The sequence below is a fragment of the Salvelinus sp. IW2-2015 genome, linkage group LG20 (genome assembly GCF_002910315.2).
Source record: "Salvelinus sp. IW2-2015 linkage group LG20, ASM291031v2, whole genome shotgun sequence".
Lineage (NCBI taxonomy): Eukaryota > Metazoa > Chordata > Actinopteri > Salmoniformes > Salmonidae > Salvelinus > Salvelinus sp. IW2-2015.
The window spans coordinates 1,112,178-1,139,568 of NC_036860.1; the positions used below are offsets into that span (position 1 = coordinate 1,112,178).

The 27,391-nt window shown below is 43.0% G+C and overlaps 2 protein-coding genes across 4 annotated transcripts; one reads left to right on the forward strand and one right to left on the reverse strand.

Annotated features, from left to right (window-relative positions):
• Window positions 1-13,457: 13,457 nt before the first annotated feature.
• On the forward strand, window positions 13,458-15,483 carry LOC111982131 (telomerase RNA component interacting RNase). Its single transcript, XM_024013711.3, has 3 exons — window positions 13,458-14,290; window positions 14,639-14,716; window positions 14,814-15,483. The coding sequence occupies exons 1-3, from the start codon at window positions 14,018-14,020 to the stop codon at window positions 14,916-14,918; spliced, it is 456 nt and encodes a 151-aa protein (XP_023869479.1). The 5' UTR covers window positions 13,458-14,017; the 3' UTR covers window positions 14,919-15,483.
• A 203-nt stretch (window positions 15,484-15,686) lies between these two features.
• On the reverse strand, window positions 15,687-26,988 carry LOC111982132 (ubinuclein-2). 3 transcript variants are annotated; one of them, XM_070433743.1, is made up of 17 exons: window positions 26,353-26,988; window positions 25,847-25,978; window positions 25,627-25,734; window positions 24,825-24,935; window positions 24,610-24,716; window positions 23,965-24,430; window positions 23,273-23,343; window positions 23,019-23,148; window positions 22,750-22,856; window positions 22,509-22,619; window positions 20,670-20,813; window positions 20,329-20,379; window positions 20,169-20,211; window positions 18,916-20,043; window positions 18,260-18,464; window positions 16,499-16,567; window positions 15,687-16,298 (listed from the first exon to the last, which is right to left on the reverse strand). In XM_070433743.1, exons 1-17 carry the CDS (start codon window positions 26,662-26,664, stop codon window positions 16,231-16,233), a joined length of 3,363 nt encoding a protein of 1,120 aa, XP_070289844.1. In that variant the 5' UTR covers window positions 26,665-26,988; the 3' UTR covers window positions 15,687-16,230. The 3 variants fall into 3 exon arrangements, with proteins under 3 accessions (XP_070289844.1, XP_070289846.1, XP_070289845.1); XM_070433745.1 differs by lacking the exon at window positions 26,353-26,988 and adding an exon at window positions 26,198-26,327; XM_070433744.1 differs by lacking the exon at window positions 16,499-16,567.
• Window positions 26,989-27,391: the final 403 nt, after the last annotated feature.

Consider the following 27,391-nt stretch of genomic DNA (forward strand, 5'->3'; position numbering starts at 1 on the left):
AGAGCGTTGTGAAGCAGAGAAGACTGTCTATACTGCTGAGTTTTGATGAAGTCTTGACTCGACAAAGTCAAGTTAGGATGTGTCAGTTATTCCGTGAGCGCTTTTGTCCCAAAACCATTACGGTGTTTTAGGTGCCAAGCTTATGGTCATGTTGCAGTCGTGTGTAGGAAGGAGATGTGAGAAGTGTGCAGGAGGGCATGAGACAAAGGAATATGTAGTATTGGTGGAAAAAACTGTGTGTGTAAATTTGCCCGCAGGCCGCCAGTTGGGGAACAGAAGTGTCCGTTTCAGAGAAAGGCAGGTCAAGGTTGCCAGGGTCAGAGTAGTACAGGTGTCATATGCTGCAGCAGTGAAGAGAGTATTAGAGGAAGATGGATCCAGGGCAAGGGATCCTAAGATGCTACCTGTGAGTAGGACGAGACCAATAGAGAGTGAAAGGAATAAGGTGCTTCAGTAAGATTGGCTTCTTAGTGTGCATAGTGTTGTGGAAATTCTAGTCAAGTGAGAGACTTGTCATTTCTTCAAACAATCAATCTTTATTTGATATTGATTAATTATTGCAATAATGGAACAATTTTAAAGGGAGAGATAGGGACACCCCATCCTCTCCTGACGGAGAAAATAAAAATGTTAAATCTTAATCTGTCCAAGCAATTCAAAATTTGAATTCTTATTTTCCATTTTACTTTCTTTCCCACTTTCTTTGTTACTTTCACTAGTCTAAGTACCTGTTTACTTTAACTCAGAAGCCCGCCCTCTCAATCACTATCACCCAGTACATTTCTCTTCCATTCAAATACTTGTTTCCCTCTACAATCTCTCCGTCTAACGTTACTTTACCAGGTGAACAAAACGTTTTAAATTATAGACAAAACAAACCTGATAATTTATGTTAATTTGTATTTTAATCCACTCCAACATTTACTGTATATAAAATAACCAATCTCCGTTGGATATTCACTATTTGCTTCAGACTGATTAAATGTCTATTTTAAGATTAACATGTAATGCGCCGAATTTATAAACTACATCGGCCAATTTCAGAAGGGAAAATATAAACTTTCTAAAGTAGCTCTCGAGACTAGATTTCTTTCTGATTATAACTTTCACTATAACATGCCTGGCACTATCTACCCTGTAGATGGCGCTCTCTGTCCATAATATGTTTGGCGCCTGAGATGGTGTAGATAAGAAATCAGACACTTTCCATTTTGCCTACTCACGAATTGGTTTAGAACGTCAAACTTTAGAATATGAACAAAAACTCCATCGGGACTACAATAAATTATAGCCTTAAGTTTAAAAACAAATCTATACATGTTCAACATTTCAATGGTTCTATTTAACAGGGCATASGTTTTGTTTCAAAATGTATTACCAGGACGGAGGGCATCCCATGTATTTATAGTTTTATTGGTTATGGGTAAATCAGTTCCCCGTACTTTTACCCAAAGTGGACATACGCCAATATTTTTGTGAGACTATTTCCCAGGCCCTGTATAGTCAGTCATGTAATGTTTTAACCGTATCTCTGTCAAATGATCAATTTTTGTATTTTTATTGAACATTTATTTAACTAGGCAAGTCAGTTAAAAACAAAATCTTATTTACAATGAAGGCCTACCAAAAAGCAAAGGCCTCCTGCAAGAACGGGGCAGGGATTTTTWAAAATTATAATAAATATAAATATAGGACAAAACACACATCACGACAAGAGACAACACAACACTACATAAAGAGAGACCTAAGACAACAACATAGCAAGGCAGCTTCATATGATAACACAGCATGGTAGCAACACAACATGGTACAAACATGAATTGGGCACAGACAACAGCAAAAAGGACAAGAAGGTAGAGAGAACAATACATCACGCAAAGCAGCCACAATCTAGCATGGGTAGGAATCAGGGATCAGGGTTAGTTTGGCAGCTGGGGTGAAAGAAGAGCGATTACGATAGAGGAAACCAAGTCTAGATTTAACTTTAGCCTACAGGTGTGATATGTGCCGAGAGAAGGACAGTGTACCGTCTAGCCCAGGGGTGTCAAACTCATTTCGCATCGTGGGCCACATACGGCCTAGGGAGATGTCAAGTGGGCCGGACCATTAAAATTATACCATACTCTGCTATAAYTAACCAAAATATCATGTCTTTCCTTTGTTTTGGTGTAAAGAAGCACAAGAACATTAGGAAAATATTGAAATTTAATGAACTATCCTTTTACAAAACATTTCATGAAACACCTCATATTTCCTTAGACAAATGTGCAATTTACTTTTATCATTCACAAATATGCATTGCAACTGATCCCACTGATTGTACAAAGGCACAAAACTTTAATTGGTACTGAAAAATATAGTAATGCACTTTAAGATTAAATGAGACTTTTAAAGAAAGGACCCGCCAGCAATTCGTTAATCTTATCTCTTCTCAGTTGTCCTTGCAAGCCGTCATATTTTCGCTGTGATGAGTCTCGTAGTGGCGTCGAATATTATATTCCTTCAATACCGAAACTTGTTGCAAACACCAAGCACGAAGGTTTTCCGTGCATCTCTGTAAATAAATAGGACGTGGTCCATTTTTCTTTGAAAATTGACACTCCTTATCTACTTTTCTCCGTTTGGATAACGACATTTTGGCTAATGAGGGTGTAGGCGGAGAGGTAGAGAACCAAGGTATTAACAACGTCGTAACAAGCAGCAGATGGCGCATTGATACCGTCTGCTGTTTTCAGTCTGTCTCAGTGATGCAGCTTGTCTTCTACTCTGATGGAAAGAGTGCGCCCTTAGCGATAATCCATGAATTGCAGCGAATTAAAAATATTAATTCCATGTCTTTTATGCATTTTTTCCACTTTCAAATTATCCTGCGGGCCTGATCGAACCTCCTTGGGGGCCGGTTCCGGCCCGCGGGCCGTATGTTTGACACCCCMGGTCTAGCCATACTCCCAAGTACTTGTATGAGGTGACTACCTCAAGCTCTAAACCCACAGAGGTAGTAATCATACTGGTGGYGAGAGTGGCATTCTTCTTACCAAACCACATTACCTTTGTTTTGTAGGTGTTCAGAACAAGGTTAAGGGTAGAGAAAGCTTGTTGGACACTAAGAAAGCTTTGTTGTAGAGCATTTAACACAAAATCCTGGGAGGGGCCAGCTGAGTATAAGACTTTATCATCTGCATATAAATGGATGAGAGAGCTTCCTACTGCCTGAGCTATGTTGCTGATATAAATTGAAAAGAGCGTGGGGCATAGGATCGAGCCCTGGTGTACTCCCTTGGTGACAGGCAGTGGCTGAGACAACAGATGTTCTGACTTTATATACTCCATAAAGTGACCAACTCAGGATACTTTTTTCACCCCTTACCTATGTGTCAGGATTTGGCCAGGATAGTTCAGGTTTTGGTCACTAGATGCCCCCATTGTGCTTTTTTTACCCTTTTGTTTTTTCCCTTGTTCCAGTTATTATTTGCACCTGTGCCTCATTTCCCTTGAAAGTATTTAAACCCTTAGTGTTCCTCAGTTCTTTGCTCTGTGTTTGTATGTTAGCACCCWGCCCCAGCCATGCTGTGAACATTTGTTTCTCTTGTTGYATTTTCTTGAGGTACTCTGGTTTTGTTCTTGTTTATTTTTGATTATTCTTTTGAGGTTTGTTTTTTCCCTGCTGTTGTTACCACTTTGTGGATTTTCCTTGTGTCTTAGAGGATATACATTTTTTCTCTTGGATATTACTTTTGACGTTGTGGAATTTTATTGTTTGCCTGAAGATCTTTTCCTTTTTACTTTATTAAACCACCGTCTCTAGTACTGCTGTGTCTGCCTCATCTTCTGGGTTCTGACGACTATTAGTGGCTCAGTTTACTGAGTGACTGTTTCTCACACCGGGTCCTGACTATGTCTATGTTTGGGTGTGCAAGTTTCTATATTATTATTATTACTTCATCAAATATCCAGTAATCGATTATACACACAAACAATATCTCATTTTTTTCATATCTTCATAGAATCCATATATAACGTTATAATTCTTAGTTACTCATGTCAACACCACTCCATGTGCATTCCCCAATGACTCTCCGCTGCTACAACTCTTATTATCCACATTTCTAATTCTCTCATATCACATTCACACAGTACTGTTCACAAAACACACTCATCAATTAGTTGTTTTCTACAATATTTTTGTTATAACCTGCAGAAATATTGTCTAATTTCTATCTCGAGGTTAGTTCCTGGGATACTGTAACTCATACATTTACATCTTACTATAATTACCCATGGCATTACCTCTTTAAATACTTATGTTACACACTACTGATTTCACAGGTCATGGACTGTTCCCCTTCGGGACCACACACCCTAGGCTTTTAATCAGTCACGAGGTTCACTAGTCATAGAGTTCTCATGGAACTTCCACACCCTAGTCTTTCACCTAGTCCTAACTTCACTAGTCATACATCTCGAAAAGAAAATACATATCCTAGGCTTTTAGTTAGTTCCCACTGGTTTCACTGGTCATAACATTCCTTATTCAAAAGACATCACATCCCAGGCTTTTAACTAGTACCTACCAGTCTCACCAGTCATAGTTGTTCCTTTTACAGGACCCCACCACTTAGTCTTTTGATCTGGTAGAGACCACACGGGTTTTACTTAATAATTTTTTCCAAGAAATTTCAGTCTCACAGTTTATTTATCTATGTTCGAGATCCCATATTTACCCACCAACGCTCTCCTCTTGGATCTTAGGCAGTTCCCAGCTGAGTGCGGGCTTCCCTGAGTCTCCTACTCCCCTGAGTCTCCTTTATTTGATATCGATTAATTATTGCAATAATGGAGCTGGTCAACGAACCACCCATAGGGGATTCGTTGAGAGCCCAATGATTCTGAGTTGGGGGCTTGCCTTATATAGCCCAACCTTGTAACATTTCCTTAATCCACCACATCTGTCTCAATGTGTCGAACTAACAGATATCTACTGGATGAGGTGGCCAAATATTCGGAGTCCTCTGTGTTCTCCTGCGTGTACTAAGAATTGTTTGTTGTTAGAATAGAGGACAAGGAGAGACTTCATTCATGCAAGTTTCAGAGTACAGAGGGTGGGAGTAAGAACACGAGATGTGCACAGCCGTGGTGAATTAGGTACAGAGTTATGTGAAAACAGCAACTTTGACAACCAGAGTAACAGGATTGTACACACCTATCATTTATTTAAACCTTAAAGTAATGCTAATACTAATTTTCCCCTTACAATAGCCATGGTTGTCAACTGTACCCCGGAAATGGAACGTAAATCACAAAAAATAGATGTGGTGGTAGCTGCAAAGAAATACTTTGATTTACAAGATTTTACTTTAGAAGAGATCCAAGGTGTGTTGAACGATAGACAGTGTCCTGTCCTCCTAGGCTGCTGGCCTGGTGTAGTGTAACCGATGTGAAATGGCTAGCTAGTTAGCGGTGGTGCGCGCTAATAGCGTTTCAATCGGTGACGTCACTCGCTCTGAGGACCTTGAAGTAGTTGTTCCCCTTGCRCAGCAAGGGCCGCGGCTTTTGTGGAGCGATGGGTAACGATGCTTCGTGGGTGTCAGTTGTTGATGTGTGCAGAGGGTGCAGAGAATGACACAAATATTAAGTCTGCTGCCTCAGTTTGTATGATGACAATTTGCATATACTCCAGAATGTTATGAAGAGTGATCAGATGAATTGCAATTAATTGCAAAGTACCTATTTGCCATGCAAAGGAACTGAATCCCCCAAAAACATTTCCACTGAATTTCAGCCCTGCCACAAAAGGACCAGCTGACATCATGTCAGTGATTCTCTCGTTAACACAGGTGTGAGTATTGATGAGGACAAGGCTGGAGATCACTCTGTTATGCTGATTGAGTTCGAATAACAGACTGGAAGCTTCAAATGGAGGGTGGTGCTTGGAATCATTGTTCTTCCTCTGTCAACCATGTTTACCTGCAAGGAAACATGTGCCATCCTCATTGCTTTGCACAAAAAGGGCTTCACAGCCAAGGATATTGCTGCCAGTAAGATTGCACCTAAATCAACCATTTATCGGATCATCAAGAACTTCAAGGAGAGCGGTTCAAATGTTGTGAAGAAGGCTTCAGGGCACCCAAGAAAGTCCAGCAAGTGCCACGACCATCTCCTAAAGTTGATTCAGCTCCGGGATCGGGGCACCACCAGTACAGAGCTTGCTCAGGAATGGTAGCAGGCAGGTGTGAGTGCATCTGCATGCACAGTGAGGCGAAGACTTTTGGAGGATGGCCTGGTGTCAAGAAGGGCAGCTCTGCACTTCTCTCCAGGAGAAACATCAGGGACAGACTGATATTCTGRAAAAGGTACAGGGATTGGACTGCTGAGGACTGGGGTAAAGTCATTTTCTCTGATAAATCCCCTTTCCAATTGTTTGGGGCATCCGGAAAAAAGCTTGTCTGGAGAAGACAAGGTGAGCGCTACCATCAGTCCTGTGTCATGCCAACAGTAAAGCATCCTGAAACCATTCATGTGTGGGGTTGCTTCTCAGCCAAAGGAGTGGGCTCACTCACAATTTTGCCTAAGAACACAGCCATGAATAAAGAATGGTACCAACACATCCTCCGAGAGAAACTTCTCCCAACCATCCAGGTGACGAACAATGCCTTTTCCAGCATGATGGAGCACCTTGCCATAAGGCAAAAGTGATAACTAAGTGGCTCGGGGAACAAAACATCGATATTTTGGGTCCATGGCCAGAAAATGTTTTGGTAGCCTTCCACAAGCTTCCCACAATAAGTTGGGTGAATTTTGGCCCATTCCTTTTGACAGAGCTGGTGTAACTGAGTCAGGTTTGTAGGCCTCCTTGCTCGTACACGCCTTTTCAGTTCTGCCCACAAATTTTCTATAGGATTGAGGTCAGGGCTTTGTGATGGCCACTCCAATACCTTGACTTTGTTGTCCTTAAGCCATTTTGCCACAACTTTGGAAGTATGCTTGGGGTCATTGTCCATTTGGAAGACCCATTTGCGACCAAGCTTTAACTTCCTGACTGATGTCTTGAGATGTTGCTTCAATATATCCACATGATTTTCCTGCCTCATGATGCCATCTATTTTGTGAAGTGCACCAGTCCCTCCTGCAGCAAAGCCCCCCACAACATGATGCTGCCACCCCCGTGCTTCACGGTTGGGATGGTGTTCTTCAGCTTGCAAGCCTCCCCCTTTTTCCTCCAAACATAACGATGGTGATTATGGCCAAACAGTTCTATTTTTGTTTCAACAGACCAGAGGACATTTCTCCAAAAAGTACAATCTTTGTCCTCATGTGCAGTTGCAAACCGTAGTCTGGCTTTTTTATGGCAGTTTTGGAGCAGTGGCTTCTTCCTTGCTGAGCGGCCTTTCAGGTTATGTCGATATAGGACTCGTTTTACTGTGGATATAGATACTTTTGTACCTGTTTCCTCCAGTATCTTCACAAGGTCCTTTGCTGTTGTTCTGGGATTGATTTGCACTTTTCACACCAAAACCAAAGTACGTTAATCTCTAGGAGACAGAATGCATCTCATTCCTGAGCGGTATGATGGCTGCGTGGTCCCATGGTGTTTATACTTGCGTACTATTGTTTGTACATATGAACGTGGTACCTTCAGGCGTTTGGAAATTTCTCCCAAGGATGAATCAGACTTGTGGAGGTCTACAATTTTTTTTCTGAGGTCTTGGCTGATTTCTTTAGATTTTCCCATTATGTCAAGCAAAGAGGCACTGAGTTTGAAGGTAGGCCTTGAAATACATCCACAGGTACACCTGCAATTGACTCAAATGATGTCAATTAACCTATCAGAAGCTTCTAAAGCCATTGCATCGTTTTCTGTTATTTTCCAAGCTGTTTAAAGGCACAGTCAACTTAGTGTATGTAAACTTCTGACCCACTGGAATTGTGATACGTGAAATAATCTGTCTGTAAACAATTGTTGGAAAAATTACTTGTCATGCACAAAGTAGATGCCCTGACCTATTTGCCAAAACTATAGTTTGTTAAAAAGAGATTTGTGGAGTGGTTGAAAAATTAGTTTTAATGACTCCAACCTAATTGTATGTAAACTTCCGACTTCAACTGTACATACAGTCACTGTGGGGACAACATCATTGCACTTATTGATGAATCCAGTGACTGTGGTGTACTCCTCAATGCCATCGGAAGAATCCTGGAACATATTCCAGTCAATGCTAGCAAAACAGTCCTGTAGCTTAGCATCTGCTTTATCTGACCACTTTTTTATTGACTGAGTCACTGGTATTTCCTGCTTTAGTTTTTGCTTGTAAGCAGGAATCAGGAGGATAGAATGATGGTCAGATTTGCCAAATGTAGGGCGAGGGAGAGCTTTATACGTGTCTCTGTGTGTGGCGTAAAGGTGGTCTATAGTTTTTTTCCCCCTCTGGTTGCACATTTAACATGCTGGTAGAAATTAGGTAAAACTGACTTTCCCTGCAGTTTTCCTGCATTAATGTCCCCGGCCACTAGGAGCGCCACTTCTGGATGAGCATTTTCCTATTTGCTTATGGCTGTATACAGCTCATTGAGTGTTAGTGCCAGCATCGATTTGTGGTGGTAAATAGACAGCTATGAAGAATATAGATGAAAACTATCTTGGTAAATAGTGTGGTCTACAGCTTATCATGAGATACTCTACCTCAGGTGAGCAAAACCTTGAGACTTCCTTAGATTTTGTGCACCAGCTGTTGTTTACAAATATACATAGACCGCCATCCCTTGTCTTACCAGAAGCTGCTGTTCTATCCTGCTGAAAAAGCGTAAAACCCTCCAGCTTTATGTTATTCATGTTGTCGTTCAGCCACGACTTGGTGAAACACAAGATAGTACAGTTTTTAATGTTCCGTTGGTAGGATATACGTGGTCGTAGTTCGTCTATTTTATTATCCAATGATTATATGTTGGAAGGAAGATTGGAAGGAAGATTACCCACTCGCCGTCGGATCCTTACAAGGCACCCAGACCTATGTCCCCGATATCTCTGTCTCTTTCTCCTGCGAATGACGGGGATGAGGGCCTTGTCGGGTGTCTAGAGAAAATCCTTTGCGTGCGACTCGTTAAAGATAAAATATTCTTCCAGTACAGGGTGAGTTATCGCTGCCCTGAAATCTACAAGCTCTTTTTGGTCATAAGAGACGGTGGCAGAAACATTATGTACAAAATAAGTTACAAATAACGCAAAAAAACATACACAATAGCACAATTGGTTAGGGGACTGTAAAACGGCAGCCATCTCCTCTGGCGCCATTATCAAATAGTATGGTCTACAGTTTATGACGTATTCTAACTCAGGCGAGCACAACCTTGAGACTTCCTCATAGCCGCGGGAGGTAGGGGTGTTGAGGGTGCTGCAGCACCCCCTAATAAAGCTTCAATATGTATTTTTTTAGGTGATTCAACCAAATTCACATAGAAATGTGAGCTATAGATCTGTCATTCTCATTGAAAGCAAGTCTAAGAAGTTGTGGATCTGTTATATGTGCACTGTTTCTATGCTTCCCATACTTACCCTCTTGCTCTTTTGCACCCCACTATCTCTACTTGCACATCATCATCTGCACACCTATCACTCCAGTATTAATGCTAAATTGTAATTATTTTCACCTCTAGGGCTTATTTATAAAGCCTACCTCCCTACTCTTCTACGTTTGCACACACTGTACATAGATTTTTCTATTTTTATTTATTTTGTGTTATTGACTGTACGTTTGTTTATGTGTAACTCTGTGTTGTTGTTTTTGTCGCACTGCTTTGCTTTATCTTGGCTAGGTCGCCGTTGTAAATGAGAACTTGTTCTCAACTGGCCTACCTGGTTAAATAAAGGTGAAATAGATCAAATACATTCTTCAGTTTAGTTTTTTTCTTTCACTTTCAGTTTTGTTCACCAGCTTCAAACAAGTTGAATATACAATATTTTGGGTTATTGAAAATATATTTAACCGCGGTTTAGATGGTACAATGATTCTTGTTTTGTCACAAACTGAAATTATGTTAGCTAGTACAGTTTTAGCAACCAGGAAAAGTTCTAGCAGCGTCAGTTTTTTTGTTGCCTTTATCATGTAGTGTGTGTGGCTGGTGTCAAGTCAGATGAATATAATAGTTTGATTTAAGTGTTTAGCCTACATGCTGAGCAAGAAGAACGAATTCCCTGTAAATAATCTTGTTTACATGACACGTCTGAAATCAGGCTACCTGATGTGATTTTGATGAATGCACAAAATCGCCAATCAAAATAAATGTTCTACCACAGCGACCATATTATTTTGGGGAAGCCTATTTGATTTTGGGTTTGGGTTTCTACTGAGTTAGGTAAATCAGCTTTTAGTTTTCTTGTACTGTTCCACAAATAAATCTTCAAAATGTTCTTAAATTGGATGTTTTGGTTTCTCTATGGTAAGTATTCGCACATTTTTTGTTCACATTTTCAAACAGTCCATTTATATTTTCCAACGGAGCTATACATTTGGGTGAGATTTTTTTCTTGCCTGAATATCCTCGTCTCACTGCCAAAAATAAAATTAAACCATCTAGTGTTCAGTGAAATAACAACACAATGTCAAGTACAGGTAGCCTAGTCAAATAATTAACATCCAATCACATTAACCGTTACTCTCTCATGGGAATTCCACTAACGGTCCGTATGTAGCTAAATGTAGCTGCTGCTCATTCCATTTGCTCGAAAATTGATAAATGGTTAAAAAAAAGTCCATAGAGACACATACCAGCTCTACTGGTAGTACTGCTACTACCAGCAGTACTACACCTGCACCTGTCAACGAAACAAGTTGTTCTGCTTCCACGAGCACATCGAATTCTAGCATCAGTAATTCTACATTTGTTGTTAGCCCAGCTAGTATGGACACTGACAGTTGTGAATCTGATGCAGCCGAAGAGCTACTGCCCCCTTACCCGGGAAAGCACTGAACAACAGACAGGGACGTTGGACCATCGAAGAGGCGCAAATATGATGAGATCTACATTGATCTGGGGTTCACTTATATTGGGAGTAGTGCCTTTCCTCAGCCACAGTGTGTTTTATGTGCAAAAGTACTATCTCATAACTCGATGAAACCTTCACTCTTGCGCAGACATTTAGAAACAAAACATGCCAATTTGAAAAATAAGCAACAGGAGTTTTTTGAGGGAGAATTAAGATGACTTTCGAGTAGTAAGACATGTATAAAAGCAACAGATACCATTAATAAGAAGGGGCTAAAAGCATCTTATATGGTAAGCTACCGAGTGGCTAGGACAGGCAAGCCCCATACTATTGTGGAGTACTTCATTCTGGGACAATGCTGGGGGAAAAGGCCCAAAAAACTATACAGACAATGCCTTCATCAAACAACACTGTTTCACGGCGCATCAGTGACATGGCAGGAGATGTTTTGAAACAATTACTGCTTCGCATACAAGCCAATGAATTCTATGCGTTACAGCTGGATGAGTCAACAGACGTGGCCGGCACAGCTCCTGGTATATGTCCGTTACGTTTATGGGGGCTCAATTAAGGAAGACATCCTCTTCTGGAAACTAGGACAACAGCAGAGGATATTTTTTTAAGTACTGGACAACTTTGTGACATCAAATGGACTTAGGTGGTCAAGATGTGTTGGTATCGGTACTAATGGCGCAAAAGCCATGACAGGGAGACATAGTGGAGTGGTAACGCGTGTGCAAGCAGTTGCTCCAGACGCCACTTGGGTACACTGCAGCATCCACCGAGAGGCTCTTGCTGCCAAGAGAATGCCTGACAGCTTGAAAGACGTTTTGGACACTACAGTGAAAACGGTTAACTTTGTTAAAGCAAGGCCCCTGAACTCTCGTGTATTTTCTGCACTATGTAATGATATGGGCAGCGACCATGTAACACTTTTACAACATACACAAGTGCGCTGTTTATCAAGGGGCAAACTATTGACACGTTTTTTTTAAATTGAAAGACGAGCTTAAAGTTTTCTTTACTGACCATAATTTTCACTTGTCTAACTGCCTGCATGATGATGAGTTTCTCACACGACTGGKATATCTGGYTGATGTTTTTTCTCGCCTGAATGATCTGAATCTAGGATTACAGGGACTCTCCGCAACTATATTCAATGTGCGGGACAAAATTGAGGCTATGATTAAGAAGTTGGAGCTATTCTCTGTCTGCATTAAATCAGAAGCCACTGCCAGATTTCTGGATTGGGCTACGCTCGGAGTATCCTGCCTTGGCAAATCGCGCTGTTAATACACTGATGCCCTTTGCAACCACGTACCTATGTGAGAGTGGATTCTCGCCCGGCCCTCACTAGCATGAAAACTAAATACAGGCACAGACTGTGTGTGGAAAATGATTTAAGACGGAGACTCTCTCCAATACAACCCAACATTGCAGAGTTATGTGCATCCTTTCAAGCACACCCTTCTCATTAACCTGTGGTGAGTTATTCACAATTTTCAAAATGTTCAATTAACAAATACATTTTTATATGTAAGATGGTTAAATAAAGAGCAAAATTATTGATTATTATTATATTATTATTTGTGCCCTGGTCCTATAAGAGCTCTTTGTCACAACCCGGCTCGTGGGAAGTGAAAAAAACAACCCGGCTAAATGTATCGTATAGTGTGAGTGTGGCAGGCTTACAATGATCGCAACAACAAAAATAACATTTGAGAGTGCGCTGACCCTGGTGCTAGAGGGGGTACGCTGCTGGAGGTTGATCGTTTGAAGGGGTATGGGACTATAAAAAGTTTGGGAACCACTGCTCTAGGGCAATTCAGAAAGCTGACTGAGGAACTTATTACTGATGTTTGTTTTTTATGGCCGTGCCTTTTTTTCAGTTTGTATTTTGTGTTAATATTTTGATGTTTGTAGTTTCTGTAATTCCAGGCTGCTCATCTGTAAAAGAGACCTTGGTCCCAGTATTCAAACCTTTATTTAACTAGGCAAGTCAGTTAAGAACAAATTCTTATTTACAATGACAACCTACACCAGCCAAACCCGGACAAAGTTGGGCTAATTGTGTGCTGCCCTAAGGGACTCCCAATCACAGCCGGTTGTGAGACAGCCTGGATATGTCTGTAATGGATATGTCTGGGTGTCTGTAATGATGCCTCAAGCACTGAGATGCCATGTCTTAGACCGCTGCGCCACTCGGGAGCCCTGAGTATGACTCCCTGATAAAATAAAGGTTAAATAAAAAGATAGGGTCAAGTAGTGGAATAGTAGTGAGGTTTTAATGTGTGAAGGGTTAGTTCGTAGGGCAATTTTTCTTCCCTTTTCCCTCCCCTTTTTATTTCACGAAGTGTAATAAATTCACACTCCAGAACAGTAAACTGACACCGCCCACACAGTAGGTGGCGGCATGCACCTCTAACGAATGTTTGCGGACTGCCATAATACCATAGAATATTGACGTGCTGACGTAAATGATAAGCCGAAATTCAACATGGCCGATAACAAGTGAAAGAAAACCACATCTGGACAAATGTAGCCAATATATCAGTAATATACTTCACTTTGAGAGTCGTTTGAAAAAATATATTATTATATATATCTAATGTGGTTAATTTGTGTTTTGCAATAGTTTAGCTACTCATGACACAATTGTTTGGTCACTAGCTGGTTTACATTTTTCGAATAACTAGCTAGATACAACGCTAACGTTAGCTAGCCACCAACAACAAGCCTGCGTTTTTTTTCGCCGTGAGGACCTGTGCTAGCTCGCTGGGAGACGGACAAGTGTCGCTCCGATTAATTTATGGATTTCCACGTGTTTAATTAGACGGCTTCGTATGCTAGCTACTTTGCCTCGAAGTTTGTTGCTTAGTTTGGGGTTCGGGTGGAGTCTTGTCACCGATAGCATTTTTTTTGTCAATTAGCTAGCCGGCTTTAGTTTGCGTTATTGACACAAAACGGCCAGAGAGCACACCACTAGTTGCAGAAAGGCCTAAAGGAACTGAGCCCTTCTACGTCAAAAAAAAAGCTGACATGGATCCGAAGCGMGYATACAACAGAAGACATCAAAACAGCAGCGATTCGAGCAGTAACAGCCCGGGGTCGCCAGCCAGTCCTGCACCGGGAGTCAGCAAAGCAGCGGCGGCCAATTCATTTGCTAATGATGGAAGCTTTATGGAGATGTTCAAGAAAAAAATGGAGGAAGAAAAAATGAAAAAAGAAATGGACCAAGGATGCGGTGATAAAAGTACTGCTGACGAAGGACAATCGACACAGGAAAAGAAGACTCCAAGTGTGACCAGCTTTGTAAGGGGTTTGGCTGTTAGCTAGAGATTGTAGCCAATGGCAATGTCTCAATTAACAAATTACACACAAAAAATATCCACCACACACAGCTCGTTAGTGTATAGTTACATCACCATAGAGGGATACATTCACACGTGAAGAGGTGCACTGCAATGTCACCAACAAGTAACCTGAGATCCACATCAAGTCTAGACATTGGAAAGCATTCATTAGCTACTCGACTTCAGGAATGTTTCCGGTGATAACATAGGCTTTTTCTTTGTTCTCTCATCTTGTGTAGTCTCCATCATTGGCAGTCCACCCGCAAGGGCTCGTATAACGGTTTCAGTCTTCTATCCCCTAACCCAGGTGGGGAAGCGCAGAGGTGGCTCTAAATTGGCCCTCAAGACTGGCATGGTTGCGAAGATACAGAAAGTGGACCCTGAGGTTCAAGAAATATTTTTTGCCTGATAGTTTTGTCATGACGTCTTCATGAAATACCACTTTTCTAAACCATTGTCTAATTATTTATTCTGTTTTCCAGGTGGAGGGCAAGGGGGATGCCTGGACAAAATACATGGCAGAGGTGAAAAAGTATAAAGCCCACCAGTGTGGCGATGATGACAAAACCAGGCCTCTGGTCAAATAGACTCTAGAGGACCTTTAGAAAGAAACCAACAGGGATTGGGACAGCCATCAAACCTTCTGCATACTGCCAGACTCTTTACAGCTGTAGAAGCGATCACCTATTTTAATGTTTAATCTTGTTTTTCCTGTTTTCTTTTTGGGTTTAAATGAATGTCAGCTTGTGTGCTGTATGGGGCAATAGCATTTTGATGTGGAGTTAAGGCTTTTGGGATTGTATTGGAGTACATTACTGGTCCTGCTTGATTATTTAAGGGTTATACTGTCAGGATTGTAGCTCCTTGATTAAGTTGAGTAATTTTCTGAGTTTGAGATATGGCATTTGATGTCAGCTAAATCAAAGTTGAAATAAGCACCGCCCTTTGAACAGTGTGTTGTGCCTTGGGTGTGTTGGCTTTGTCTGGACCCAAAACCCTAAAGAACCTCTGCTGTTTCATCCTCAGTCTGGTGGAGGCACAGAAAGTTGTGCAGCCTTGTGTTTGACCATTTGGGCTGCTTTGGATAAGCAACCGTCAGGTAGTGTCTCCAGTTAGATTGTTACCCGACAAATAAACATTTGATTAATCAGACTCCAGGTAGCATGGTAAAGTGTTTCTTTGCAATGCTGACCATTTGTGGATTTTAAGAGCTGATAGACTAACTTTTCACTATGTGGATGTTATTGGCTTGTTTTCTATTTTTATAAGGTATGGAGTGTAGCACTTCGTGAAGGCACAAGACATGAGGGAACAGAATTACCCATGCTGATGACCATAAAGTCACCAATATACCATTTTGTTATAATCCTGCATAGATCATGGCTTGTTTTATTGAATTTGGTGGAGTTATGTACAGCAAAAAAATACAGCTCCGATCCCTAAACAAATTCAACAACGTTCGCATTTAGTATCATTTCTTACAGGTCTAGATAATTACATTGAAAAAGAAGCACCAAATAGACACACTAACCCAGGTATCAGAGAGGGAGTGTTGCACACTGACGCTAAAGAATAGTGCACACACACACACCAACAAGTAGACCTCTCATTGATTCTCCCTCCCTGACCACAGTGATAAAGGTCTGTTCTGTAAACATTGACAAAAACAAACTTGTCATTAAGCCTTCCATTTTACAATATTTAAACAATTATCAAATTGCTGTTTAAAAAATAAGTAACAGCCGGAAGATTATCGAGAGGGTCCAATTCCCCATTTCATCCCCATCCTGTGTTTGGGCAGTTTCTGTTAGTCATTCATTCAAAGTCGTCCTAGTTCCTGATTTGTCCTGATAGCTGTCATATCATAGTGGATGTCCTCAGTGTTCCAAACAGGCGTGGTCAAAGAGACTTCCTCTTCACATCCCCTCCTTGGGTTTGATTGACATCTGGACAGGAAGAGTAGAGTTCTTGAAATATTGATAGGAAACAAAAACAAATATTTAAACATAACACAAATGACAACCACTGACATGACGAAAGCGACATGCATGCACAGAGACTACGGAGGGACAGACAGGGAAGATCTCCCCAAGAAGAGAAAAAAAAGACTTGAAGTGACAGCGGGCTGAGAGGAGAGAGCGGGGTCACAGGGAAGGGCAGATTTTACCTGAGAAAGCGAGCTGTAAGTGAGGAGGCAGAGCAACCTGAGACCCTGACTGGAGACTCTTTAACAGATCTGAGGAGAGACAGGAGGACATGGGAGGGAGGAGGAGACACACAGGAGAGTGTAGGTCAAGGGCATGGTGAGATAGGAAAGGCAGTGTAGACGAAACAAGAATGGGAAGCAAGACAGAAGAAACAGGTTGAAAGGAAAAGAGATGAGCCAGGTCAAATAGTAAATGGATGTAAGAGCACAGGAGATCAATGGAAGAATAACATTTTAAAGAAGAGGCACAGAGGGATAAGGGGATAAATGAGGAATAAATCAAAGAAACAATATGGGAGAATGTCAGACAAGGGAGAAAAACATTGCAGGCTTCCAGACACAGCATGGGGATTTAACACAATGGTCCAACAACATAAAATACACAAAAACAAACTATACACATACCCAGACATCAACATACACACAGACTAGACTAAAGCAACCCCATCTCGATCAGCTGTTCTACATTCAACTTTTGCTACGTTACAGCCTTATTCTAAAATTGATTAAATCACCCCCTCCCATCAATCTACACACAATAACTTATGATAAAGCAAAAACTGGTTTTTAGAAATATTTGCTAAAAAAACCTGAAACTTCACATTTAAATAAGTATTCAGACCCGTTACTCAATATTTTGTTGAAGATCCTTTGCTAGCGATTACAGCTTCGAGTCTTCTTGGGTATGACGCTACAGTCACAGGTCCTGAGCGCTCTGGAGTAGGTTTTCATTAAGGATCTCTCTGTACTTTGCACCGTTCATCTTTCCCTTGATCCTGACTAGTCTCCCAGTCCCTGCCGCTGAAAAACATCCCCACAGCAAGATGCTGCCACGACCATGATTCCCCATAGGGATAGTATTGGCCAGGTGATGAGTGGTGCCTGGTTCTCCAGATGTGACACTTGACATTCAGGCCAAAGAGTTCTTTAGGTGCCTTTTGGCAAACTCCAAGTGGGCTGTTGTGCCTTTTACTGAAGAGTGGCTTCCGTCTGGGCACTCTACCATAGAAGCCTGATTGYTGGAGTGCTGCAGAAATGGTTGTCCTTCTGGAAGGTTCTCCCATCTCCACAAAGCAACTCTGGAGCTCTGTCAGAGTGACCATCGGATTCTTGGTCACCTCCCTGACCAAGGCCCTTCTCCCCCGATTGCTCAATTTGGCCGGGCAGCCAGCTCTAGGAAGAGTCTTGGTGGTTCCAAACTTCTTACATTTAAGAATGATGGAGGCCACTGTGTTCTTGGGGACCTTCAATGCTGCAGACATTTTTTGGTAGCCTTCCCCAGATCTGTGCCTCAAAACAATCTATGGACAATTCCTTCGACCTCATGGCTTGGTTTTGGCTCGGACATGCACTGCCAACTGTGGGACCTTATATAGACAGGTAGGTGCCTTTCCAAATCATGTCCAATCAATTGAATTTACCACAGGTGGGCTCCAATCAAGTTGCAGAAACATCTCAAGGAWGATCAATGCAAACAGGATGCACCTGAGATCAATTTCCAGTCTTATAGCAAAGGGTCTGAATACTTATGTAAAGAAGTTCGTTTTTAATTTTTAATACATTTGCAAACATTTCTAAAAACCTGTTTTCATTATGGGGTATTGTGTGTAGATTAAGGCTGTAATGTAACAAAATGTGGAAAGAGTGAAGGGGTCTGAATACTTCCCGAAATCACTGTACATTTGAGTTTTTTCATGTTTCTGTGGACTGGCTGTCACTCACTCTGGGTCAGGGAGAATGCTGAGCTGTTGCTGGCTGAGGAGCCGCTGGCCCCGGTGCTGGAGCCAGCTGTGCCCCCTAATGGGGGCAGGTTTAAGAGTGAAGGAAACTGAAAGGGCAGGGACACAGGAACCAGCCCCCCCAACATCCCAAAGCCCAGTGGGAGAGACGGAGCAGAGCCAAGAAGACTGCTGCTGGCTGAGGACACCTGGAGAACAAAGGCATATAATTAAGCAATAAGGCCCGAGGGGGTGTGGTATATGGCCAATAATCCACAGCTAAAGGCTGTTCTTAAGCACAACACACTGTGGAGTGCCTGGATACAGCCCTTAGCCGTGGTATATTGGCAATATACCATAACCCCCTGAGGTGCCTTTATTGCTATTATAAAACTGGTTACCAACGTAATTAGAGCAGTAAAAATACATGTTTTGTCATTCTCGTGGTATACGGTCTGATACACCACGGCTTTCAGCATTCAGGGCTCGAACCACCCAATTTTTAATTAGAAATATAGACCCAGACCAACAGACAAAATATACAGAGATAAAATACATAAATACACAGACAACACAAACCACAGTAGACAAACTAATTTTGAACATATGCTGCACCATGACCTTGTCCCACCCAGCTACCATCTCTTATTTCTCACTTACCTGTGGCAACTGAGAAGAGACAGACTGTGTGGATACAGATTTAATAGGCTTAGCCCCCTGAATGGTTCCACCTGCCGGCCTTTGTCGCTGATTGGCCGAGGCTGTGGTAGGGGAGGGACTGGATCCCGAATGCTTGCTGATGGATGAGGTGTTGGTAAGGCTGGTGTTGGCGCTGCTGCTGATGATCTGAGAGGGGGTCTTCTGCCCTCCTGGAGGGGTGTAGCTGCCCTGGACCAGTTTGGCTGGCCCTCCCGGAGCACATGAGAAAGGTGGGCGGAACCCTGCTGGGCTTTTGGAGGAGTACTGGTGCATACTGGAAGCTGCCTGAGGCCTGGGATTGGMGGAGGGTGAGGAGAAGGTGGTGMGCGTTAAGGGGWTGGGGAGGCGAGGGGTGAGTTTGATGATGGGTGAGGTGCTGCTGTGGGAGGACTTGGTGAGAGTGGCCTGCATGGGGGTGATGAAGTTGGACTGCTGCTGAGCTTGGGCTCCTGAGAGAGAGTGGGAGAAGGAGGGAGAAGGGGAGGYGAGYGGGGTGTCACCGRTGTTGGCTTTAGTATTATTGCTGCCAAAGCCCTTCTGATTGGGGGGCGGCCGRGGCTTAGGCTGGGAGTGAGAGCCGGGAGCGTTMGCTTTACTCAGTSCCGTCCCAGCAAGCCTCTGASTGCTCWGCACTGATTGTCTGTGAGCCTGAGCCAGYGCACCTCCACCCTTCATCGACCCCAACCCCTCGCTCCTCGCTGAGGACYGAGAAGGGGAGACGGTGGGAGGCCGAGAGAGAGAGGYGGYGGAGGAGGTAGAGACGTAYAGAGGTGTGTTGGAGCTGGGTGTGTTGATGGTGCTCTTCTTGTGCTTCTGGAGGAGAGGTGAGGCYTGGAGGGAGGACYGGGKAGTCTTGGGCCTATCAGGGGAGGGGGGACTGTCCCCTTGGACCAGGCCCTTGGCTGCYTTGCTGAGGAGGGCCAGGGCCTGGGAGATGGAGTCCAYGGCGGGGGCGGTCAGCTCTTCATCCAGGGAGTCCAGCAGACAGATGGTCTCAGRGGGGGACTGGGAGGGCCGGCAGGCCACTGGGGCWGCAGGGGAGGGGGTCGCACCAACTGAGGGGGTGGATCTCTGGACCCAACTACCCTCCTGGATCACCAAACAACATAGGAGATAGAAAGAGCAAACAATTAGTGTGATCTAAAACTATTCAAACAACAATGGTATCGAAATGACAAGCATGCAAACAGTGCATCAGACTGCAAAACACTAACCTTCGGTTTAGACTTGGGAGTAGGAACCATCTTTTTCTTGGCTCTGGATAACAGTGAAATCAAAAGGAAAAATTGTGCATAATTAAGAACACCAGTGTTAACCTTCACTTAAATATAGTGATTTTTAAAATAAGCAGAGTATATCAAAGTAATGACTCACGGATTGCCAGTGAGGTGACAATGAACCATGAGACTCTCTTTGAATAGCATCCTGAGGAGGAGAGGAACGTGGAGATTTTTTCAACCTTTATTTAACTAGGCAAGTCAGTCAAATTCTTATTTACAATGACGGCCTACCAGGGAACAGTGGGTTAACTGTCTTGTTCAGGGGAAGAATGACAGATTTTTACCTTGTCAGCTCATGGATTTGATCCAGCAACCTTTTGGTTACTGGCCCAAAGCTCTAACCACTAGGCTACCTGCCACCCCATGTGGTGTGGTGAAATGCAAACTAGGTTAAATGGTCAAATTGTATACTTTTATGCAAACGCACACACTGACCTGCCCTGCATCCAGCCCTTGGGCCACAGTGGTTTCACCTCAGTCTCCATGAAGGCCTTGAGATAGTCCTCTGGAGACTGGGAGCTCTGGCCCTCCAGCTCATAGCAGCCCAGCTTCACCCTCACCAGGTTACAGAGCAACATCCTACAGACAAACACACATTCCACCAACTATGCATTACAATTTCAGCTCCACTGTTGGAGAATGATTAGTTCTTTTTGGACAACTCTTCTTACTGACTCGAGAGTCATGATTCGCTTTTCTGAGTGACTCGTTCATTTTAGTCGTTCATTTGACTTACTGGCTGCATTTAATTCTACAGCAGGATTAACACGCACTCCCTCTGTCACTCCGGAGATGTGCTCCGACCAACAACTGTTCGTCATATGAGCGCAGGTAAAATAGATCATGCTGCAGGCAGCATAGAAAAGAAAAAAGACATAAATTATTGCATGGTGCAAGAATGAATGCTATGATGGACACAGCTTTGTAGAACCAAAAGATACGTGGCTTCTGCTCAACAAACTCAAATCGTCGTGAACTGCGAACGATATTGTGCTTATCCCCCTCACGCCAATCAAGCAATGCATTCCGCCAAGAGTCGTTCACAATGCGTTTGCATTTACAAAATAGCCTCCAATACTCTACTCAGCAAATTGGATGCAGTCTATCACAGTGCCATAAGTTGCCACCAAAGCCCCATATACTACCCACCACTGCAACCTGTATGCTCTCGTTGGCTGGCCCTCGTTACATATTTGTCGCCAAACCCACTGGCTCCAGGTTATCTATAAGTCTTTGCTAGGTAAAGCCCCGTCTTATCTCAGCTCACTGGTCACCATAGCAGCACGCGCTCCAGCAGGTATATTTCGCTGGTCACCCCCTAAGCCAATTCCTACTTTGGCCACCTATCCTTCCAGTTCTCTGCTGCCAATGACTGGAACGAACTGCAAAAAAAATCACTGAAGCTGGAGACTCATATCTCCCTCACTAGCTTTAAGCACCAGCTGTCAGAGCAGCTCACAGATCACTGCACCTGTACATAGCCCATCTGTAATTAGCCCATCCAACTACCTCATCCCCCATACTGTTATTTATTTTATCTATTTTGCTCCTTTGCACCCCAGTATCTCTACTTGCACACTCATCTTCTGCACATCTATCACTCCAGTGTTTAATTGCTGTATTGTAATTATTTCGCCACTATGGCCTATTTATTGCCTTACCTCCCTTATCCTACCTCATTTGCACACACTGTATATAGACTTTTTCTATTGTATTATTGACTGCATGTTTGTTTATTCAATGTATAACTCTGTGTTGTTGTTTGTGTCGCATTGCTTTGATTTATCTTTGCCAGGTCGCAGTTGTAAATGAGAACTTGTTCTCAACTGGCCTACCCGGTTAAATAAAAGGTGATTTTTATTTTTTTTTTAAATCTAGCCCGGGTGCGGTCACAACTAGACTTTGTTTAAAATGTACCAAGAAATAAATCGTATTTGTATACCTAGCAATCAACAAATATACATTGTTTAAAGCACCATTATACAAGTCTGTCACAAACGACATCTCCAATAAGCCCATTATGGTGAACGACCTATGAACGAGAGGCTTGTAGAATTATGACTATTTCTAGTTTTAGTTATCGTTCGCCGGGGTCCTGCATGCTTTGGGCGTTATTGACTCAAATGAACAAAATGAGTCSAAAGATTCATTCATTTGACTGAACGAGCCGAAAAGATCAGAGTCAGTAAAAGGAGTCGAACGTCCCATCACTACACTAAACCAAAACACCTATAACATAATTGTATGACGTTAAATTCACAAATGAGAGCTCACCTGAGCTTCTCATCCCAGACAAACTTCTTGCGAGGTCCCATCACTCTCTTCCCAGGCTTCTCCTCATCGTCCTCTTCTGACCCGTTCTTTTCCCCCTCTTCTGACTGCTGCCTGTAAATACACAACCCAGCGAGAATATTGACGAGGAGTGGAAAAATAGACAACAAGGGAAAAAAGAGGAGGTATGAGAGGAAATAAGAGGTGAACAGAATGCAGGAGAAGGAGCCAGAGAAGGCCTTACTTGGCCACTTTGGCGATGCAGTCCATGTTGTATCTGGCGATCTGCTCTGGCATCACGCTGCACACAGCTAACTTCAGCTTCAGTAGCGGAGCACGCAGACGGTCATCCTGACAAAAGATGGAAAAGGTTACAATCACGCACACCAGATGACACTCACGCCACACACTCCGTTAACAAACAATCTACAATTAGATAGAAGAACAGGCATATTATGTGCACACACAAACATACACATAAAATGTCAAACATTTTAGTGCATACACACATACCTGGATATTGAGGCTGAGTTTCTTTAGGCGTTTGAGCAGAGCCTCCTTGTTGCAGGGCACAAAGGCCTCGAGATGGGAGTAGACTGAAGAGCGCACTGCTGCCGGCTGCTCCTGGACCTGCAACTCAATACTGACCAACACACAGAGGAAGAGGGTTAGACATTGAGATAAACACTGACTAACACATACAGAGAGATGGTCAGGGGAGGAAAGAGGGTTTGTACTGTTGTAAAGAGCTCAGAGCAGAGACTCACTCCAGTAGGATGTTGTTCATGTCCAGCGTGAAGAACTTTTTCCTGCCCTCTTGATCAAACTGATGAGAAGCCTGTTTGTTGGAGAATAATTCAACTTCAGGGATTCTCTAAAACAAAATATAGTATGCTCAAATGGACACTGAAATGTAATGCAAATCAATCAATCGCCTGCCCTTTCACTCCTCTAAGCCTCACCTTGTCGTCTAAGCCTTTTTATTTTTWATTTTTTTTACTTCCTTCATTACAGTACCTCTCGCTCGCTCGCGGCCTCCTCTCCTCCCTGCCTCCACTCCTCTTCCTGATATTCCCCTCTTGCCCCTTCCCTTTACCCTCACCGTTCTGTCAGAGAGAGTTGGCACTTCTTTTCCCCTCATCATCTCCCTCAAAGAACATCACTGCTCTCTTGTTCCCACAGCAAACTCTACTTCTCACTCCTACTTGTGCCCCTGAGAGAATGCATGTGTTACTCCGGTCTCTTTATGGAAGGAAATATCAGAATGGTGACAATCACTTTTCGTTTTTAAAGAAAAAAAAATCTATGCATTCCATGTAATGTGCTTGAACGTTTTCAACGAGCAGCGAGGGCCTTTAGACCCTACAAATCAAATAAAGAAACTGACTGAAGACCTAAAATATCTCTAAATATGAAATATATCTGCAACTGGATTTGATTGAAGATGTCAGTCACTTACCACTCTGAGGTCCTCAATGCGCTTACTGAGAGGGGCAGACAGTCCATTAGGCAGAGGAGGAGGGGGCAGGAGACCTCCTTGTGCCCCCTGGACCCTACCCTGGACCCTACCCGGAGCACCGTTCTCCCCCTGCGCAGGGCTGGAGGGCTGAGGAGAGTCCAGCAYCCCAAAGTCRAGGTCGCCCATCATGTCCTGCAGCATGTCGTTGTTATTGGCTGAGCCCAYCAGTGACATCATGGCAGGGTCGTTGGCCAGYTCGGCCATGCTGATGTCGCTGGGTTTAGGGTGTGCGTTGAGCAGGGCACTGTTGGCATTGTMCTGGCCACGGGGCAGYCCSGGGTTCTTCTTGCGGTTCTCCTCCTTCTCCCGCGTGAAGCGGCGGAGCATGGCYGCCAGATTCAGAGAGTCCTTCATCAACTTCTTCCMRTTCTTCTTCTCTGGCCGGTGGACATTCAGGCCAGARGCTCTGAAAGATAACATAGGACCGTTGKGTTGCTACATGGAGCTTGTTACAAGCCATAGACATATAGCATAACTARGAAGCACACMYCTCAAGTCAAAGTCAGGCAATAAGTTCATACATCATATGAGCTTATACATCAGTTAACTTCKGAAGTGGCACAACAGATGTAGAACATTGCTCACCCRTGCTTTGGCATCCTGATCTTCCTGGGCTTTTTCTCATCCATGTTACTGCCATCTTGCTTTTTCATTCGCTTCTTTATCACACGCTCCTCACCATCTTTCAACTTCTACAGACAGGAGGAACAAAAACTGAGCTTGTCACATGATATAGAAATAGAGTTTAACACTGAATAACATTTGTTCATATATTGAAATGGTGTGTGTGTGTAACCCACCTTGAAGTCCTCTCCCTCTGACTCGGAAGCTGCTCTGAACTGCAGGGTGCCAGTGTTGATGTAGAACCCTCCCAGCTTAGTGTTGAGGGAGGCTGGCACCAGCTCATCATACTGAGGGGAAGAAAGTAGCTAAGGGATAATCAACAAGGGGCTATGTATTCTCTGGAAAATAATAAACAACATGGAAGGTGTGTTCGACTACACGCTAGTGGAGATGAACTAACCTTCCATGGAGTTGCATTATTTTCTGAGTTGATTTTCCCTTTTATACCATGGCTATAATTGAACAAATTTACAATTAGAAATTTGTTCAGCATCCACTGAAGTAGCTAGCAAGTTTACTTGATATAGTAGCTACAGTAGTTGCCTTGGTAACCAAACAAACAGCTTGCTATTATAAAAATCAAATTCAACAATGCCAATYCTGTTCTCAACTCAACTTTTGCTTTCAAATGCAGCTCAAACATAGAACATGTAAGAATGAACTGTAGCTATTGAATTCTACCGTGCTGATATGCCGTGCATTATAGGGAAATAATGCACGCTCTAGAATGCGCTTCAAGCCAATCAGGAAATACTATTCAACAATGCCATGGCATAACGGGTTACAAACAGCAGAGAAACTAATAAGTAAGTATGGGAGAGAGGAACGCAATGTGTTAATGAAAAAGGATCTATGATACAGAGGCTAGGGGTAAAGTGCAAATATGTTAAAGCATATGTTGATGCTTGTTTACATGAGTCTTAAGTCTGTTCACAAAGGAAGGATTCTGCAGTATATGAGCAGACAGAGGGTACTTACAGCCTCAGAGTTATCAATGAATGGGTCAGTCTCATCGTAGCCAAAACCAATGTCGATGAGATCCTGCACCCTGTCCTTACGCTTCTTTTTCCCTGTATTGGCCTGTGACTAGAGGAAACAAACAACTACAGTTGACTAGGTGAAAATATACAACGCAAATTAAACTAATTCAATCTATGTGTAGACCTATTTGTTTCCCCCACAAAGTAAAGGGACCTACATATTTGCTCTCAAATTTCTTGGCGAGCGCCTCTACTTCTCTTCTCTCCTTCTCGTTGTCTGCAAAGGGGTCGTTGGGGTCCAGGGCTGGCATCAGGTCTTTAGGAGGTCCTGGAGCAGAAGGCTTCTTCACCTTCAAGAGACAATCAGGCATGTCAGGAAATAAGAGTAGGTAAAATGGGTTCAACAGTGGATTCTTAGTAGCTTAAAATGTCATCTTAAAAGTTGTACCTCCAGCAGGATGGGAACTAGATGTGTCATTACCATATTATATGATTTATATAACGGTAACATAAACATTCATATCAAAATTAGATGAATATTATAGCCTACATTAAGTTGGCATGCTTACATCATATCTAAGAATACTGTAGCTACCGTTGGCCAACATCGCTCTTGTTGACAACAGCACCATAGCCTCGAGAGCTTACACTTCAAGCTGCCTACGCGTTCACCGGCCCAGCCTGCTGTTATCACTTGTAGCCTTGACTGATTTCACGTCTTTACCTGAGTAGATTGAACAAGTTCACTGTAGTTGAATTCAGCAGATCCCCGTTCGCTGGGTTCYGGCAAGGAGAGGTTCAAGCGCACTGTTACACGTTTTGTTTCCGCTGAATCCCCGTCACCGGCTTTCACGATACCGAATGGACTAGCACCAGTACCACCTCCTGGCCTGGTTGCTGCACTTCCACCCCCTCCATCTTCCCCCAAACTGATTTCGGCCTCATCTTCCCGGCGGCGTTTCTTTGAATCCGAAGGCGGTGCATTGTTGTTAAAGGAAGAGATTGTGACAAACGGTACTTTTCTCGGTTCGGCCATTTGATGCTGACCGTCACAGAGCCCCTCGGTACGAACACACAAGGGAGGACGAGACTTCACTGAACTAACGTTACTGTAGCTTGCTATCTAAAATTGGGAATGTTCGACAACTAACGTTAGCTAGCTAGATGGTAAACTATGTCAGGTAATAAAATGCCTTAAACCACACAGTTTTATCTTCTGAACTTCCCAGGTTAGCTCCGGGGTCTTTAAATCACGAGGAAGAGTAGTTTTAGTTGTTTCCATTAAATTGTTCGGTAGCTACCGCAAGTAGGCATCTGAAGTAGCCATCTTGACCATTATTATCATTATTCAGTGAGAGTAGTAACTGGGCGTGCGTACGAAATGAAAGCGGAAACAGAACAGTCAGGGAGCAGTCTTTGACCAATCATAGGGCGAGAACGCCCTTCAAGAACCGCCCACTTTGCATACTAGCGCGAATATGGAGAATCGATTGTTCCCTGACTCTGGCACGCGGGATGTTTTGACGAGGTTCCTTTTGAACACTTTTCCCTGGACTGAACGCACTAACAAACAACACAGGACTACCCTTCATTAGAAAATATGCATTGAAACCAACAATTTCTCCTGTTTTATATTTCTGTATGCATGATAAGCACGGGTCTTTATGTGCTCTAAAACGTTATGTCAAGGCCAGAGATAGTAAAAGCACAGATGTGGTATAAGATTTAAATATTTATTCACATAGGCAAATATGTACAGAATA